Here is a 17,200-nt window from a genome sequence, read left to right as displayed (position 1 = left end):
ACGTTCGTAACGTTACACTTCCAACTTCCCTTTCACGAAAAGGAAGGCCAACGTTTAAAAAAATCTAAACGATAAAAAAAATAATAATAACGAATGTTACTGTACAAGACCGAGTTTGTTTGTACTATTCCATTCTAAGGCTTTATTATAAAATTGTATCCTATTTTATAACTCAGTAATCTGCTCCATGCACTAACGAAAATCACTATATTCCTGTAGTGTTCCTATATGGACTTGTAGTGTGTTACTCAATGGTAAATCTATAGTGACCTTATTATATTTTATGGTAAGCATATATTTTTTTTAATCTCCCACAGTTTCTAGGCCTGTATAATTCTATGACCCCTATAGGATATTATATATGTTTTGCTGTGATATTTACTATCCCCTTTAAATGTATTTGCCTAGTTCTTTTTCTTCCAAACCGCATGTTGCTAGGCTAGGCCTATATTATTTTAGGCTACCTTTTTGACAAACCGACATACCACCACACCTTGTGCCCCACAAAGTCATGTGACTGAATGTTTTGAAGCACCTGACTGGAAGTGCTTTGAGTAACAAACAAGGACTAGTGGAATAGAAGTCATGTCTAAAGTTAATGCTAGGCGTTACTGTCGTACGCGATTTCAAATCCTGTCTTTAATGATTCTGCAGTTAGGCCTACAGACAGTGGAGGGAGTATGGCCATTACCGCAGACTATAACCACCTCAACGGAGCGATATTCACTGAACCCGCAGGACTTCAGCTTTCACTATGGAAGGTACTCCGCCACGCAACAGGGCTGCTCCGTGCTGGATGATGCGTTCAAGAGATATTTTTCTCTCATTTTTCCAGACTACGTTTCAGGTAGGTCATAAAGTCAGGAGTACGTAGCTGGAAATGGATGTAAGATTTTATACCTTAGTTGAATGCACTAGGCTATCTAAAATATATGTGCCCCAACAAAAATATACTCAAGGCTAATATTCCTACAGGGACTTACCGTGTGTCTGTGGCGCTAAATAGTGAAATTCTAGTGACTTTACAGTAGGCCACTTGATTTTTTTTTTCAATGATTTATTTATTCATTTTCATCATTCTTACAGTACAGAGAAATAGAACTCGGGGAAAAGGGTTTAATTTGTTAAAAAAAAAAAATCTGAATTAAACATTACTACTGGAACAGCGCACTTATACTTTAAAAAAAAATAAGGGGGATATCTTTCTGAGAACATGGGACCTCTGACCTTCTGCCTAGCCCTCTTAGATGTGCCTTGACTCACTATTATTTTATCCTGCTTGATTTTTTTTTTTTAAATGTCCTGTGGTGTCCTTATAATATTTCTATAAATGTTATAGTTTGGCTGTAATATTTGTCTAGCAAGTAAAGTGAAAGTGTTTGCGCTCTTGCCAAAAAGGCTTACCAAAAATGTACGTCACGCGCGCAGATAAGCAAATCACTGGGTTGAAGGAAGTAGCCCGCACACTCACATATTTGTATAGCACTCATCTACCCACTCATCTGGATTACTGTTGTATAGCTACATAAAGACGAGGTCTTAGGGTCTGATTTCTTTTTCCTGGCCTCTTGATAACTAGTGGGCACCAGGAGTGAATGAGGCCGGTGATGCAAATATTTAAGATTGCACCTTTACCTCATTTGTGTGAGAACACAACACTGTAGAGCAAAGCGCTCCCTGTGGTTTTGTTCTGCCCTTTCTGTTTGTCATGTTGGCTTTTAAAGTAGATCAATGGGCTTTGTAAAGGCAGCAGTTGCCTGATGGATCATCAGTCAGCCAGTCTAGGCCTACCTGCTCCCAAAACATACAATGGACTAGAGTTCCAGGTTCATGTTAGTGTTTTTAAATATGAAAGAATTGGCAGTTTTGGTCATAACTTTGTCAAAATGCCAATGTACAGGCTGTTTACGCTGTGCTACAAAACATGCATCCAGCAACTAATTACAGTGTTAAATTTTAACTTTTGTGACCAACAGAAAATGGTGTTCCGCCATCCAATGAGGCAAAATCATTTTCTTTGGACGTTAGTGTGGACCAAGGAGACTGTCAGGGCTACCCAAATGAGGACTCTTCTGAGAGATGTAAGTACTGACACCCACCTACCAGAACAACCTCAGGGAGGCGATGCAGAGCCACTTCTTTGAGGTCACTGGCAACACCCATCCCAACCCCTAGGGCCTGTTGCATTGTCTAATCTGCTGCTACTTGTGTTCTAGACAAGCTGAGTGTCTCTGCAGGGCATGCAACCCTGAATGCAGAGACTGTGTGGGGGGCTCTAAGAGGTAATTATAATAAATACATTTATGTGGAGCATTTATGAATATGACGGGAAGGATTGCATGGCTCAGTTAAGGCCTGTTAAGCAAGTAACCACTGCATTGTATTTCTACATTCATGATGCTGTATATTTAATAACTTACCTCATGAATCCAACCTTTAAATCTGCGTGGGTTAAAATGAATGCTAATTATCAACCAGATATCCTCTGATTAAGCACAGGTCTAGAAACGTTCAGTCAGCTGGTGTATCAAGATGACTTTGGCACAGTAAGTCATCACATTTTTTCAAGTGATGAGTTTATGCACAAACTCACAAAGCCTCTGAAACCAACACTTCTTGAATATATGATTTTTATCATGGTATTTAGCTTTGTATATGGGAACGGATAAATAATTTTTTTTCTGTTTTATTTCTTTTTCTAGTTTTTTGTAAACAAGACTGAGATAGAGGACTTCCCCCGGTTCCAGTTCAGGGGGATTTTGTTGGACACTTCACGTCACTATTTACCAGTGCAGGTCATTCTGAAGACCCTGGTAATAATCCCGTAATTTATTTGTTTATTTGTGCAATTTGGAAAAGAGAAAATATGAACAAATAGTATACAGTGTACAGGTGGTATAAAAACCCTTAAGGGCTTGTAGTAAAAACTACTCCATATACATTCACATACATATGTCATACATATACAAACACATCCACATATACACTTGCACACACATGAACAGACAGACAGACAGACAGACAACACACACACACACACACACACAATACATAACCTATGCAAACAAAGTAACAAACAAAGAGTAGGAAATGAATCAATACATCATTTGTCATTACATAAAAGAATACAAAAACAATATGTACTGTACATAAATAATACAAATAGGTCTATATATGACACCATAAGGAATGAAAGGGGTATAATATGATCTTATTTCTGTTTCTGTTATTAATAGATACTGTATGTTTCTTGTTAGGATGCGATGGCCTACAGTAAGTTCAATGTGTTTCACTGGCACATTGTTGATGACCCCTCCTTCCCGTACCAGAGCCGCACCTTTCCAGGCCTCAGCAGTAAGGTGAGACGAGTGGATGGGCACAGCTGAGTATAAAACGAGGAATAAGCCACATTAAGTGCTGTTTAACACATAACCCTGCCCATTCTTAATGATTTACTGCACAAAGATTTTCTTTGTCTATATTTAATAAGATGATATTTGGTTGGTTTATAATATCCTAGATTTTTAACTGGGCATACTAAAAATGTGGATTCATGAGGTAAGGAAATACTGAAAAATTGTATCCGCCCTTAACAAAGGCTCCTGGCTCTGATTCAGGGGGCTTTCCACCCGATGACTCACATCTACACACAGTCAGATGTGAGAAGGGTGATCTCACATGCCAGGCTACGAGGAATCAGAGTCCTTCCCGAGTTTGACTCACCCGGCCACACCCAGTCCTGGGGAAAAGGTAAAACTCAAAGACAATATGAGCCACATTTTCTGCAAAAATATAATTGTATAAGGATTGTCTTGGTTTCTCCATATGCAATAGATCTTCAACACACACTTGGCATTATTCCTGGTGTGGTACAACAGGAGTACTGCATGTTAAACCTGTCATACAAGATTGTAAATGGACATAGGCATTTACTGAAGCCTGAGCTTGACTACCTGTCATCCAGAAGACACTTCCTTGTGGTCTTATGCTTGTCATTAGCATCATTGATTGTCATCAGCAGTTTCTCATTTAGCAAGTGTGTATGTGTATATAGCAAGTTTCTGCTCTTAACAGACAATACAAGAAATGTGTTTAAACTAAACACATAACAAAAATTGTTTAACTAAAGTAAACTTTTAATTGCCCTTCTGTTCCCCAGGTCAGTCTGACCTGCTGACTCCCTGCTACAGAGCAGGAGCCCCTTCAGGTTCCTTTGGTCCTGTTAATCCAGCCAGAGCCTCCAGCTACCAGTTCATGGCCACACTATTTAAGGAAGTGTCAGCTGTGTTCCCTGATTCCTATATTCACTTAGGAGGAGATGAGGTTAACTTCAGCTGCTGGTAGGCCAAAGTTTGATCGATCAATAAATTAATACCTGATGTCTTTTAATGCCTTAAACTAAGCCCTTCCATTTTGGGTTATGATTATTTGTTTCCAGTGTTAGGGAATCTGGGTTTGTTACAGGGTTAAGGTTAGGGTTAGGAGGAAGTGCAAGGAATGTTAACTTTATTTTGTATGTAATGTTCATCACTCCTACTTTTTTCACTTTGACATATTAGTGTCAGAAACTACAGTGTGGATCTAAACCCGAACCAAACAACCAAGCTTGGGTTCTTGGGTCTGTGCATTGCTTTTCAGCTGTCAGGATGAAAGGAAAAAATAAAAGGCCGGGGGGGCATCAGAGGTAGTCATAAAAAATAATTAATTAGAAAAGGATGAAAAAAACAATTCCCTTCTTTTCTTTTCCAGCCCAAACTAGTTGGTCATTACAGTACTTAACTACGCCTCAAAATGACAATAATTAACTACTAGTAACACTATCCAAACAAAAACTACCTCCAAGCTACTGCAGAATGTAGTTAAACTACTAGTTTAATTACATGAAGTGAAATTACTCCACAGCACTGTTTGTTTCCCATAGGAAGTCCAACCCTGACGTCCGGACATTTATGCAGAGGATGGGATTTGGAAACGATTACACCAAACTGGAATCATACTACATGGAGAAGTAGGTAGCAACTATAGGAACAGACTCAGGTTGTGGTGCTATGTATATGTGTATCAAATTTTGTCAGAGCATCAAAGTGGGACATACACATTAATCCTACAAAGGTAATTGTCTGTATTTCCAGAATTGTGAACATAACTTCAGCTCTCAACAAGACAGCCATAGTGTGGCAAGATGTTTTTGACTACCATGAACGAGTAAGTACACAACAAATTACACCTGCCACTGAAACATAATCCAAACTATATTTATGTATCACAGTAGAGCCTCATCGATGTGAATTTATCTACGCTGCCCCACAGCTGTAACAAAATAGGTGACAATGATAAAATGTGCAGGATTGTTGAAATATCATTGTGATTCAAAGTATTTCAACTGCAAATTAGACTAACTAAATGTTTGAAAGTAAATTTAAATGCACATAATCTTTAACAGAATTTCAGTCACCCAAACACTTCAGTCTTTGAATGACCACCATTTCTGATTAGTTAAACTTCCTACTGTACATGAACGATCTAGCTATCTCTGTCTTTAGAGTAAATATATGTCTGATGGACTAGAGGATTGTGTTGCAGCGTAACTCTCTGTCAGTGGTGGAGGTGTGGAGAGACGGCTGTTACCTGTGTGAGGTGCGCAGGGTGACTAAAGCAGGGTTCAAAGTGATTCTGGCCTCTCCCTGGTATCTGGACAAGCCAGGACCCACACATGACTGGGCCCGCTACTACACTGTGTGGCCCCTCGCCTTCAAGGGTCAGAGCAGAACCGTGTGCAGTGGATAGTTGCAGTGTATTCAGTACTAACTGCTGTGTTGTTTGTCTCTAATAATCATAGAGATAGAGATGGAGATGAAACTTGATTTCCTCTGGAATATAGGCTATGAATGGCCAATCCCTTTTGACTGTTACAGACTGTTCTGATTACCCTCATACCACTGGGTGGCAGTAAAGACTTTCATAAATACTTGTTACAGAGACACAGAGAGGTATTGGTGTTTGCTGTGTGATTAGCTCGAAGGGTGTTAAAGCCCACAGTGCCGTCTTACAGATTAGGTGTGGCATCATGGGTAACCCGCTAACTCCTCCCCCAAAACACGGAAAGATGAGTGTGCCCAAATCTGTCCTTAGCTTGCACTCTGCAGCCATTTGCAAAGCTCCTCCCAGACAAATATCAAGGCTATATATAAATCTCACACACCTGTGCCCCTCCCACTCCCTCCCTCCCAGTCAGCTATTTCCTAACATATTAGCCTGTGGCGTTTTCCCCTGCCCTTTTAGTTGTCAGTTCCCTTTTCACATTGAGAGACTCAGATAGAATTTCTAAATGGGCATCGCTAACACTGATCTCCTGTGGAGCTATAACCAAAAAGGGTCTTTCCACTATATGCAGGCTATTGAACCTGCCTCCCCACATCAATATTTCTGCTACAACTTATCAATAATACCTTGTCAAGAGTGTATATCTGCAGTGGGCATTTAAGTGTCTGGCCCCTTAAGATGAAAAAGCTGACAAAATTGTGAGAGACACCATACTGCAGTGAGAAACAACTATAAGGATTGTTTTAAAACCTGGGCCTACATCTATTTGACTAGTTTTCACACCATTAAGTGTATGATTTCTTTGCCCCGAAGAAGAATGATCGTCACATATCTAGTGGCAGATAGTTTGGTAGCAAGCTTAAAATATTCTTCTTAACTTTTCTTGGTCAGAGCGCTCTACAGTGTGCACTACATGTTCTAAGACTGTGATACTCTGAAGAATGGGTATTTTGACAGAGCTCTTAATTTATGAACAGTCTGTATAGGGCAGTGTGCGCTCTGGCACCGGGAGAAACAATTTCAAAAATGCACCAGGGGTTCAGATGGTTCATATCATGGGAGAGGTATGAATCAAATGTTATCTCAGTGCAAGCTTGTACTGATAAAAGCTGATAAAAGCATTTTGTGAAAGTGTTGATTTTTTTCTTTAAACCAAACCACTGAATGTAAGCAGCTAAAGCAATACAGCAGGCAGACAGTGACTGACTGTGGCAAACACAAAACAAGTGCAGAAGGGCTAGACAACATGTTTGTCACCCTGCTCAGATTCCCAAGGACACAGTGCTGCACATCTGGAAGGGCCTCCCTGCTGATTATAAGGCGGAGCTCAGCAGGATCACCAAAGCCGGGAACAGGGTCCTGTTGGCTGCTCCTTGGTATATCAACCACATTGCCTACGGCCAGGACTGACCCACTACACTGTGCAGCCACAGAACTTCTCTGGTGTGTTCAAGGCCAAGCAATACAGTATATTATATTAGTATTATATAGACTGGCCTAGTTACCTGCAGGTGGTGGTGCTTGCCTGGTGGTGGGAGTTGCCGATTGCTGTTCACACATAGATCATGTAGGATGCATGTTTTGAAAACCATGAACACAGGTTGCTATGCCGGAAAAGAGTCTTGATCCATTTAAACATTCACTTGCTGAAAATATTAGGTAAAGATACTCAGGTATTTGAGTGTTGACTTGGAGTGGTGGTGTGATAAAGCTGAGGAAAGAATCTGACTACAATAACTGTATGGTATCTCAGGCATTTCATGGCAATTCTACAGCCCATGAGAAAAAACTGCTGGACAGAGTCGTGCGCACAGCTTCAAAAATAATTGGCTGTGAACTCCCCACCATTTCTGAACTATACCACATCCACATTCAGCGGAAAGGTTTTAAAATCTTAAAGGACTCCTCACACCCGGCAAACCCAATCATCTCCCTTCGGGTAAAAGACTCAGCAGTATTAAGATCAGAACATCTCGCTTCCATAATAGCACTTACCCTGTAGCAATCGGCATCCTAAATGTTTCACTGGCTGTATAAACAAGCACATGCACTTTAATTTGTCACTTTAAGGGCATGGGCCATATAGTTGCACTAATTGTATTTATTGTATTATAATTGTAGCAGTGTGTTTTTCTGTGGACATTTCTTGTGTGTACTGTGTGATTATATGTTTTGCTGTTGTTGAGCGCACCGAAACAAATTCCAAATCAACTGTAAGGTTGATATGGCAATAAATTATTGAATCTTGAATCTTATGCTTAAGTACAATAATTAACCACATTGTGTTGAAATTCTACATTGTGTTAAGTCAAAGTTTTGATTGTCCCTTCACAGGTACGGAGGAGCAGAAGAAGCTGGTGATTGGGGGTGAGGTCTGTATGTGGGGGGAATATGTTGACGCCACCAATCTCTCTCCACGTCTTTGGTATGAGAGCATGACAAACACAAAAGCACAACAGCAGTCAACATACAGTAATTGCAGTAGCAACTTAAAGCATGATTTTATCCAACATACTCTCTGGTTGTGCCCAAAATCCCAGGCCGAGGGCAAGTGCTGCAGCAGAGAGACTTTGGAGTGATGAGAAGCAGACCTCCAGTGTGGACCAGGCATTCCCTCGCTTGCGGGACTTTCGTTGCAAGCTGCTGAGGTAGATTTTTCTATCCAGGACCTTTAAACAGTACAGCGCTTGCACTTTTCTAACAAAAGACTCATTTTTTGTTGATACCATGGGCTGTTCCAGTTTCTAGTCTTATTTATATACCTGCTTCATTAGATATTCATGTTTTTCCCCCTTTCCCTTTCTCTCCAAGGCGTGGCATCCAGGCTGAGCCTCTCTTTGTTGGCCACTGCAGGCATGAGTACCAGGGTGTTTGAATTTGTTGGGTGGATAAATACTACAAGTTATTGTTTGCATATTCTTTGAAGTAGTTAAGTTAATAGCTGCCTTAATCGGGGTAAAATCTTTAATAAACCTTGTGTTAAAGTAAGTGTGCACTGAAAAATGTTTCCTCAGGGATTTTCCGGTTGAAGATTGAGACATTCACATTATTATGTAATGGTTATTTGAGTGATGCTCTTTTCATTTTACTTTTTGAATATTTAGCAGTCACAATATAGAAATATGTTACAGAAAGTCAAAGTGCTGCAATGTAATTCACTGTTAAACTGTACGTGGAATAATGTTGACTGCAAAATAAAGGATGCAGATTTTTATTGTGTATATACATTTTTTTTTAACACTATGATTACCAATATGCTTTATTTAGTCTTGCACTGAAATGTCACAATAATATGTGTGCAAGCAGACACAGTGATCCTGAACCTTTTCTTCTAAGCACCCATTACTGAGATACTTTCATTGTGGAAAAACTCACCCATGAACAGACTAAGACTAGTGCTGGCCCTCTCTGTGTATAGACCACTGAATATGATGCATAGATGCAATTGCATCAACAGTTAGTTCTAACTGCTGGGATAATTGCACCTGACAGCCCAACTGATATCATTTAATATTCATTTAGAACATTACCAAAAAAAATCAATACCCATTCACTTTTAGAGAAGTCATTTGTAACTCAAGTTAATAATTCCAATGTTAATTTACATTTGAATGCTCAGTTTCGTCCATGCCAAAGAGTATGGGTTGGCCATGTAGGAGACATACTCCCAATAAGCTTCTCAGTTACTTTGTCAGCAGTAACATGGACTTTACGATAAGTCTCCCTAATGTTTAATTTACTTGTTGAATTGAGCTGACATGTCTTTGATATGGACTGAGACAATTGATTTTCACATTGTGTGGATTATAGCGGTGGCAGCAGATGGCAGGGCGGGGCAATCCCTGGTGCCCATAGTGCTGACACCTCAATCCTGTTCCCACTCTGTTCCCAATCTGAATTGGGAGGACTGTAGAGGGCTTTGCGGTTCCGAACGGAACTAGCGGAGCTTAACAACACAACCTTGGTTTACCATCCTGTGTAGTTGCTGGGAAGAACAAAGATAATTGGAATCAGCTGGACAGACAGTGCAGTGCAACAGAAGCTCTTTGCCATTATACCTGGGCTGGAATAGCATTATGAATAGATTATACTGGCTTTATTTAGGCAAAATTCCTAAGTACACATTTTGGGCTTAAACAAAAAGGCTTTTTTTTTTAATTAGGGTGCACAATATGTGGAATTGAGGTGGGGGCTTAAGGGTGGATGGGATTGTTCTAAAAAATGCAAAAATGGAATTTTGTGAATTTATCTTTGCAAGTATATCTACTGTCAAATTCCTAATAATAAACACAGTTAAAAAAAAAAGTAAAATTGTGATCTATAAAAATCTGTTTTGATGTTTCAATTAGCTACATTTATTTTGTTCGATTTTGTCACCATTTTTCTTCTATTTATGCCAAATATATGTCCATTGTTTTATCATAGTATCATGTAGCAGAATCTATGATGAACTCAAGAACAGTTTCATAAATGAGGGCCTATCACTTTTCTGGCTATGATTGCTCACATAAAAATAATACACCATCAATTATGTCATTATTTTACGCCCTTGCAACTTGAGGCACCTGCTACCTGCGTACAAAGAGGCCACCAACCACTTAAAAAGTTAATCTCACTCTTTGACAATAGCTGACATTCAAGGAGATTATATATAAAGCTGCTTAGGCTGATGCATAGATTTGTGAACTAGCGTTCAAGGGCATCCACTCAAGGGCAAGCAGAAAATACACCTTGTACAGAGTTGTAATCATAAATTGTGCTACCAATGTGTATTATACAGTGTATAATAGCCCCAAAATCAAATGACTACAGTGAAAGACATATTTAAGATTCTCTTCAGGTATAGTATTTGTAAAAAATAAAGGTACTCTTTAACTGATGAACAGCTGATCTGTCTGATCTGCCATGCAACTGAGTTAGGGTTTTAATAGTGACGTGTGTCTGGGCTACAGGGCTGCTGTCATCAGAAATATTTCTAAATACCTTAGTCCATCTTAATCATCCAGTTGGCTCATGCCAGGTGGCTGCTAAAGATTGCCTGGATCTGCAAAACAATCAGAGGGCTACTGAGCTCCATCACAGTGCTCAGGAGTACAGAAATGTGACAGTTATCCCTTCCAGGCAGCATTGTGCTGATGGCAGCAGCATCTCATCAGTACCAGCAGCTGGACTGTCAGAGATCTAGGTAAAGACGGAGAGGCAGGGAGAACTTATTTCATATTTCATCTTCACTGTAATGGAAAGCTTTGGTAATTCCCCTTTATATATGAGTAACTCATTCACACATCTAGATTTGGCTTATGATATATTCAGGTTTCAAGGTATCATCACATACCACAAACCATCAGATTTAAAAAATCCATGGTCTGAAACATCTAACCAACAAGTAGTCACAAGGATGACCTATAAGCATGTGCTGTACATGTAAAGACTTAGACTTAGTATGTGCCCTACTGTTTACTTGTGTGGAGACTTGTGTAGATGATCTGCTTCCCCCTGATGTGCAGGTAAGGTAATCCATGTGGTTCCTGTCCTTTAGGCCCTAGCAGGAAAATCTGTATTATGTAATATTGCAGAATTGGGACTCCAGATTGCAACATTCAGCATTGCTTAGATCAGTGTAATGAAGCATTTTAGGCTCATCCAATGTGACTGACAATGAGTGCAACACTAGAATAGGCTTAAGTTCCTAGATCGGCAACAACAACAGATGCATTTAAATCTGTGACAAGAAGAATGAGTAGGTATCTGATGTTTTGATTGTAAATGAATACAACTAATGTTCAAAGTGAGACAGGTAGGTTATGCTTCATTGATACATAGCTCTAAATGTGTGAAAATTAGATTAAATCCACTTGAAAACTCAAATTGAGTAGTATTGAATGCAGATGCTCACATACAATTAGAGATATAGCTCTCAAATGTAGAATTCACATATGTTTTTCTGTTGGCCCAGGACATTTCAATTAGCTTCTCCCAAAGTTAGAAATGAGAGAACCCAGATTGTAATCTATAATATAATAATTTACAGGCCGGAGTTGCTCCATTCATAATGAATGAGGAACTGACTATAGTGTCATGCAATGCTTTATGAGCTTTGATATTAAATGGCATCAAGCATAATTATAGTAGATCTATCAGTCCCAAATCAGACAATGTACACTTATTATTAGAAAATCATATTGGGTTCTCCACAGAATTACTTTCAATTTTCTCCTATTCATTCGCTATGGAAGTGTACATCAGTATGCAGCACAACTTTCTGTCATTTCTGGAAGTCAGTCACAAATGCTTACAAAAACAGACTGAACATAGCAAGACAAAATCATATTTCAAAGTTAAAATTCAATGGTACCCCCTTTACCCTGCTATTTGAATCCAACAGGTTACCAAAACTGAGTACATTGAACTTAAAGGCCCAATCTGTAATTGCAGTATGGTGCCCCATGTTGTCAACCCACCACTAAGTTCGCTTCCATACTGCTTTACTGGACTGAAGACATTTTCATTTTAAGTATTGTGAGGCTGGTTTGGTTAATTTACTTTTGTAATATGTGCAATAAAACTTATGTGTAGAGAAGTTATTTCCCATCTAGTAAGGTAAAACACCTGAATCAACCCAAAATGTACAGTCAAATATATTGTTGTAGTTTTTAGTAATATATTTACTCTGGCACTTACTTCTTGAGAAAAACCTACATTGTCCCCCTCCCCAGATTATACAACTGATTCAGACAACGAGTTCCGAGTTCAAATGGCTCCGTCTGCCAGCCATGACGACCCCCCTAGACTGCTCAGAGTCTGTAATCCTTTTATACACCAGTTTAGGCCAACAGAAGAGCTCTGTTTTCAATACAAAGTGGCCCTCCTAAAATCAAGAGTGACTTAATAAGGATTTTAGACATGAAAGAAATCAGTCTGTGGACAAGCCAGACAGTCACTTCAGTATCTCTAGTGACTTAGTGTTACTTTGGGGCTCTGTCAAAAAATGACTGAACAGAGTAGATGTTATTGTAGTTGGAGAAAATTCTGGTGCTCTCTCATTGCAATTACTCCTATTAATGACTTCAGCCATGGTTAGAGAGATTTGTACAGAGAATAGCAAGTATTGGCGTTGCTACTTCCAGCTTTTCTTTGTGATCCTGCACTATCTAATAGCTTACGATAAAGCCACACATCATGGAAAAGAGCAGATCACTGACTTCAGGCCGCTCATTACTGGTAAATTGTGCATGGGTCACTAATTAGGCAGACTGGGGATCCAGAGAGCAGCCACCATATGGCAGAGGAATGGACTTAAGGGTCAACTCGTTGCTGCTCTTTCAATCTCAGAGCTAATTGTTTTTCTTCTCATCAACCCCTTCCATGATCCCCCTCAGAGAGGGAGACCACGTTTCATGGTTGTATAAGCTACTTTGCTGATTTGGGGTGTCTGTATTCTCCCGAGGCCACATGGCAAGAGTGCTGATGTTAAGTGTCATTGGCAGGACCAAAATGGCACAGAGGGAATGCCTTAACTAGGCTATAAAACTTGCTCTGCAAACAGGAAGGTGATCCAAGTACTTTATAAGAGTATATATCTAACACTGTCTTTTGGCATGTACATCTGTGCAACAAATGTATATTACAAAACATGACAACAATGGAAAATTAGCAATTAGAAAACATTAGATGATAATGCGCTACCCATTTGTGCATCTGGGGCCATTCTAGATTTACATGTCTCACAGTGACATGAGACATATGGAGAGAAGAATGGAGTTGGTCAAAGTAGGAAATCTGTCTTAGCTTTAAGAAAGAAATGGTTGGCAGAAAGCGAACATGGAATAATAGAGAAAACAATGCAGATTACAGTTGATCAGGTAAGAGTTGGCTGGTGACATCACCAGTCAGCAGCAGCATCCTAATTGCAGAGCATGCATCATAGATGAATTTGATAGCAGTGTGGGCTAGAGGAAAAGGGTGCTGCATGAATCCTTCCTTTTCCTTTCCAATGTTCACATTTGTTGAGTATGGTTATCCCTCTAAGTGGTGTGACTGATTGATTCACCCTTATGGACAGTAAAGATTAAGAGGATGACAAATCAGCATTTGCTTACACAGCGCCTGCTGCTAATCTTCTTGTCTTCCTTCGGAGAGCCCCCAGACGACACAAGCTCACACACTCATTCTGACAGAGAGGAAGAAAGAAGTAGAGGCGGCAAACTACTTCTGTAACTCTGCTGACCCCCCGTTACATCAGAAACTACCAGCACAGGACCTACAACTCCAGGCACTCCAGGACTTATTCTCTGAGGATCTCTGCAGAAGTTACATCAGAACTATCAGCCTTGGTGAAATGAAATTCTATATCCTTTTCTTTTGAGGGACGTTGCAAAGTGTCAAGACTTCTCATGAAAGATTGCTTTGATCGAACCAGACGACAGCAAAGAGGACAGCTTTATACAGAAGAGGAAATAATTCCGGGAATAATCCCTCATTTGTATAAAAATAATTTATTAAGACATTCAGATAGCGTACATCTGAAAATGGAGGACCACATGTCCAGAATCAACACCTTCCCTTCTGACAACTCTAAGGACTCAATACAACACACCGCAGATGGAACTGAAGCAGGTGAGCCAGCAATTATAAATTAGACTTTAAATAGACTTTCTCAATTAAAGAACAAAAATCCAAAAATCTAAAATATCTTGCTGTAAAGCAGATTATTACATTACATTGCACAACTGATCATGTCCATAATGTTAAGTGTTCACTCATGCTGTCTGTTCTCTGCATCTAAATCTCCAGCTCTAGGGAAAGCATTTGGCCAAAGCCTGCTTTGTAAAGTGTGTGCTGACTCAAGCAGCGGTAAACACTATGGCATCTATGCCTGTAACGGCTGCAGTGGCTTCTTCAAGCGCAGTGTGAGACGAAGACTCATCTACAGGTGAGGAGGAGGCAGAGTGATTTTCAGACTGGTCTTCAAACACAATAGACTAGTTGATCCTAGTAGGGCAGTACTCAGGACTACAGGGTGAAATACAGCTTGTATAATAAGTAATTCTATGTATTTCAACGTTCTAATAGTGTTCAATGAGAATATTGTTTATGTCAATCTCATAGGTGTCAGGCTGGAACTGGCATGTGTCCTGTTGACAAGGCTCATCGCAACCAGTGCCAAGCTTGTCGACTGAAGAGATGCCTCCAAGCTGGCATGAACAAAGATGGTGAGTAAAAGAAGCTCTAAATTAAAATAAGTCATCTGTGCATAGACTGGACATGCTTCTGTCATAAAGCAAACCCTGTAAAGCCTTGACTATCTCCAGAACATGTTATATACCTGTCCCTTCACAGCTGTGCAGAATGAGCGGCAGCCTCGAAGCACAGCCCAGGTCAGTCTAGACTCTATAAATGTGGACCCTGAAAAGGAGCACCTGGCCACCACACGGGAGCCCGCCTCGTCTGCCGCCTACTCATCGGTCATCAGCAGAGCGCTGGTCAGTTCCTCCATCACCCCTCCTGCCCCCACACAGCGCTGCAGCAGCCCCAAGAACAACCACCGCTTCATGGTCAGCCTGCTGACTGCAGAGACCTGCGCCAAGTTGGAGCCTGAGGACGGTGAGATCATCTGAAGGATATCAGCTGAGGATTGCATGCATATACAGTATAAGCACAACATGTGTCCAATCAGACATGGACTAACTCATTTTGCAAATGCATTTTATGGTTTGCTTTAGCATACTTAGGTTACTGAGAGTTGGAGTTTACGTCAAAGTACAACCACAGAAGTTTAGAATTGTCTATTGTCTTATCTGAACATATTATTACACTTATATACACTTTAAACACTTATATATACTTATAGAAAACTGAGATACTAGCTCTAAGATTGAAAACCTCCAGTGAGAAAAAGTAAATTCTTGAGCTGTATCCACAATCTCCAAGGCTTTCTAAATCCAGTAAGGAGGAGAAAGGAGAGGAGGAGAAAAGTTTTTTAAAGAAATTTAAAATGCCTTCATTGTCATGACTTAGAGCCAACACGTTCCAACCATAAAGTCTTCATCATTTGTCTGACTCTCTTTCTCTTTTGTTTGCAGTGGATGAGAATATCGATGTGACGACTAACGAGCCAGAGAGGGACAGGACCCCCTCTGACAGCCGCTCGTCCCCATACGACTCCACCTGTCCGGAGAGTGTGTATGAGACATCGGCTCGCCTCCTCTTCATGTCGGTCAAGTGGGCGAAGAACCTGCCAGTTTTTTCTCACCTGCCATTTCGAGACCAGGTGGGACTCATCGACATTTGTGGATGGATTTACATCACATTTCCAATATCTATACCTTACCTGTGCTTCAACTGAACAAATTGACCTGTACTGGAAATTTATAAGGAGCTTAGGATCGCGGGTGAGACTGATACATGTATTCCTGTTTCATCTACAGGTGATTCTGCTGGAGGAAGCTTGGAATGAGATGTTCCTCCTGTGTGCCATCCAGTGGTCGCTGCCCTTGGAAAGCTTCCCTCTTCTGTCTCTGCCAGATCTTTCCCCCACACAGCAGTCCAAGGCCAGCCTACCCTCAGCCGACCTGCGCATGCTGGAGGAGGTCTTCAATCGCTTCAAGGCCCTGGCTGTTGACCCTACTGAGTTTGCCTGCCTGAAGGCCATCGTACTCTTCAAGCCAGGTAAGGTATTCTTTTATTCTTCCCGACGATGGGTGTTTTTTGGTGAGTGGCCATTGTAACTAATGTCTGCTGTTTGATTCCCCCGGAGCAGAGACGCGTGGTCTCAAAGACCCAGAGCAGGTGGAGAATCTGCAGGACCAGTCGCAGGTGTTGCTGGGTCAACACATCCATTCAATTTACCCCGGCCAGAGTGCCAGGTACGCCTGCTCCAACCTTCTGTAACTGTTTCTCTGACATAATACAATGGGTTTCAAACAGAAGAACATCTGATATATCTGAAAAAGCACTGTGTTTGTCTTTTTAAACAGCAGTACAGAAACATGAACTCACTCTCACTCTTCTTTGTTCTTGTCCCTCAAGGTTCGGGAGGCTGTTACTGTTGCTGCCATCGCTCCACTTTGTGAGCTCTCAGAAAATAGAGCAGCTGTTCTTCCACAGGACCATTGGCAGCACACCCATGGAGAAGCTACTGTGTGACATGTTCAAAAACTAGACAAGCCTCGAGGAGAGCAAAATGAAGCTGGCTGTCAAGCAACACGATGTCTCGCTGTATAAACTTTACTTATGATTTCTCTCAGATGCAGAATAATTAAAGCTGATACCATTCTAATGAAATAAACATATTGTTTTTGTTCAGTGATGATGACACTATTGACTTTGTAAGTATTAGAATTTTGTTAAAAATGCTGCTTCTCCTAAACTGAATAAA

The 17,200-nt window shown here is 40.5% G+C and overlaps 2 protein-coding genes across 3 annotated transcripts; both read left to right on the top strand.

Annotated features, from left to right (window-relative positions):
- Positions 1 to 564: 564 nt before the first annotated feature.
- Positions 565 to 8,993, top strand: hexa (hexosaminidase A (alpha polypeptide)). 2 transcript variants are annotated; one of them, XM_071536283.1, is made up of 14 exons: positions 565 to 847; positions 1,977 to 2,081; positions 2,217 to 2,282; positions 2,500 to 2,546; positions 2,703 to 2,813; positions 3,258 to 3,359; positions 3,618 to 3,750; positions 4,160 to 4,340; positions 4,922 to 5,008; positions 5,133 to 5,205; positions 5,584 to 5,758; positions 8,158 to 8,248; positions 8,364 to 8,471; positions 8,635 to 8,993. In XM_071536283.1, exons 1-14 carry the CDS (start codon positions 586 to 588, stop codon positions 8,696 to 8,698), a joined length of 1,605 nt encoding a protein of 534 aa, XP_071392384.1. In that variant the 5' UTR covers positions 565 to 585; the 3' UTR covers positions 8,699 to 8,993. The 2 variants fall into 2 exon arrangements, 1 of the variants encoding a protein (XP_071392384.1); XR_011696203.1 differs by lacking the exon at positions 5,584 to 5,758 and adding an exon at positions 7,090 to 7,266 and having other exon boundaries at positions 8,158 to 8,471; positions 8,635 to 8,669.
- A 3,903-nt stretch (positions 8,994 to 12,896) lies between these two features.
- On the top strand, positions 12,897 to 16,984 carry LOC139658230 (photoreceptor-specific nuclear receptor-like). Its single transcript, XM_071536304.1, has 9 exons — positions 12,897 to 13,044; positions 14,335 to 14,443; positions 14,576 to 14,755; positions 14,932 to 15,035; positions 15,163 to 15,426; positions 15,906 to 16,093; positions 16,251 to 16,491; positions 16,583 to 16,688; positions 16,852 to 16,984. Exons 1-9 carry the CDS (start codon positions 12,897 to 12,899, stop codon positions 16,982 to 16,984), a joined length of 1,473 nt encoding a protein of 490 aa, XP_071392405.1.
- Positions 16,985 to 17,200: the final 216 nt, after the last annotated feature.

This window comes from Centroberyx affinis, unplaced genomic scaffold, assembly GCF_046629955.1.
Source record: "Centroberyx affinis isolate AG114_WGS23_722 - 3 ecotype Tasmania unplaced genomic scaffold, CSIRO-AGI_Caff_v1 ptg002853l_1, whole genome shotgun sequence".
Taxonomy (NCBI): domain Eukaryota; kingdom Metazoa; phylum Chordata; class Actinopteri; order Beryciformes; family Berycidae; genus Centroberyx; species Centroberyx affinis.
Note: the sequence above shows the minus strand (reverse complement) of the source record. Positions and strands in the feature narration are given on the sequence as shown.

Coding starts and splice junctions, on each gene's coding strand:
- hexa (XM_071536283.1), top strand. CDS start 586: ATGTCTAAAGTTAATGCTAGGCGTTACTGTCGTACGCGATTTCAAATC. Junction 2,283..2,499: donor TGTGTGGGGGGCTCTAAGAG/GTAATTATAATA, acceptor GATTAAGCACAG/GTCTAGAAACGTTCAGTCAG. Junction 8,472..8,634: donor TTTCGTTGCAAGCTGCTGAG/GTAGATTTTTCT, acceptor TTTCTCTCCAAG/GCGTGGCATCCAGGCTGAGC.
- LOC139658230 (XM_071536304.1), top strand. CDS start 12,897: ATGGTTAGAGAGATTTGTACAGAGAATAGCAAGTATTGGCGTTGCTAC. Junction 15,036..15,162: donor AGCTGGCATGAACAAAGATG/GTGAGTAAAAGA, acceptor GTCCCTTCACAG/CTGTGCAGAATGAGCGGCAG. Junction 15,427..15,905: donor CAAGTTGGAGCCTGAGGACG/GTGAGATCATCT, acceptor TTTTGTTTGCAG/TGGATGAGAATATCGATGTG.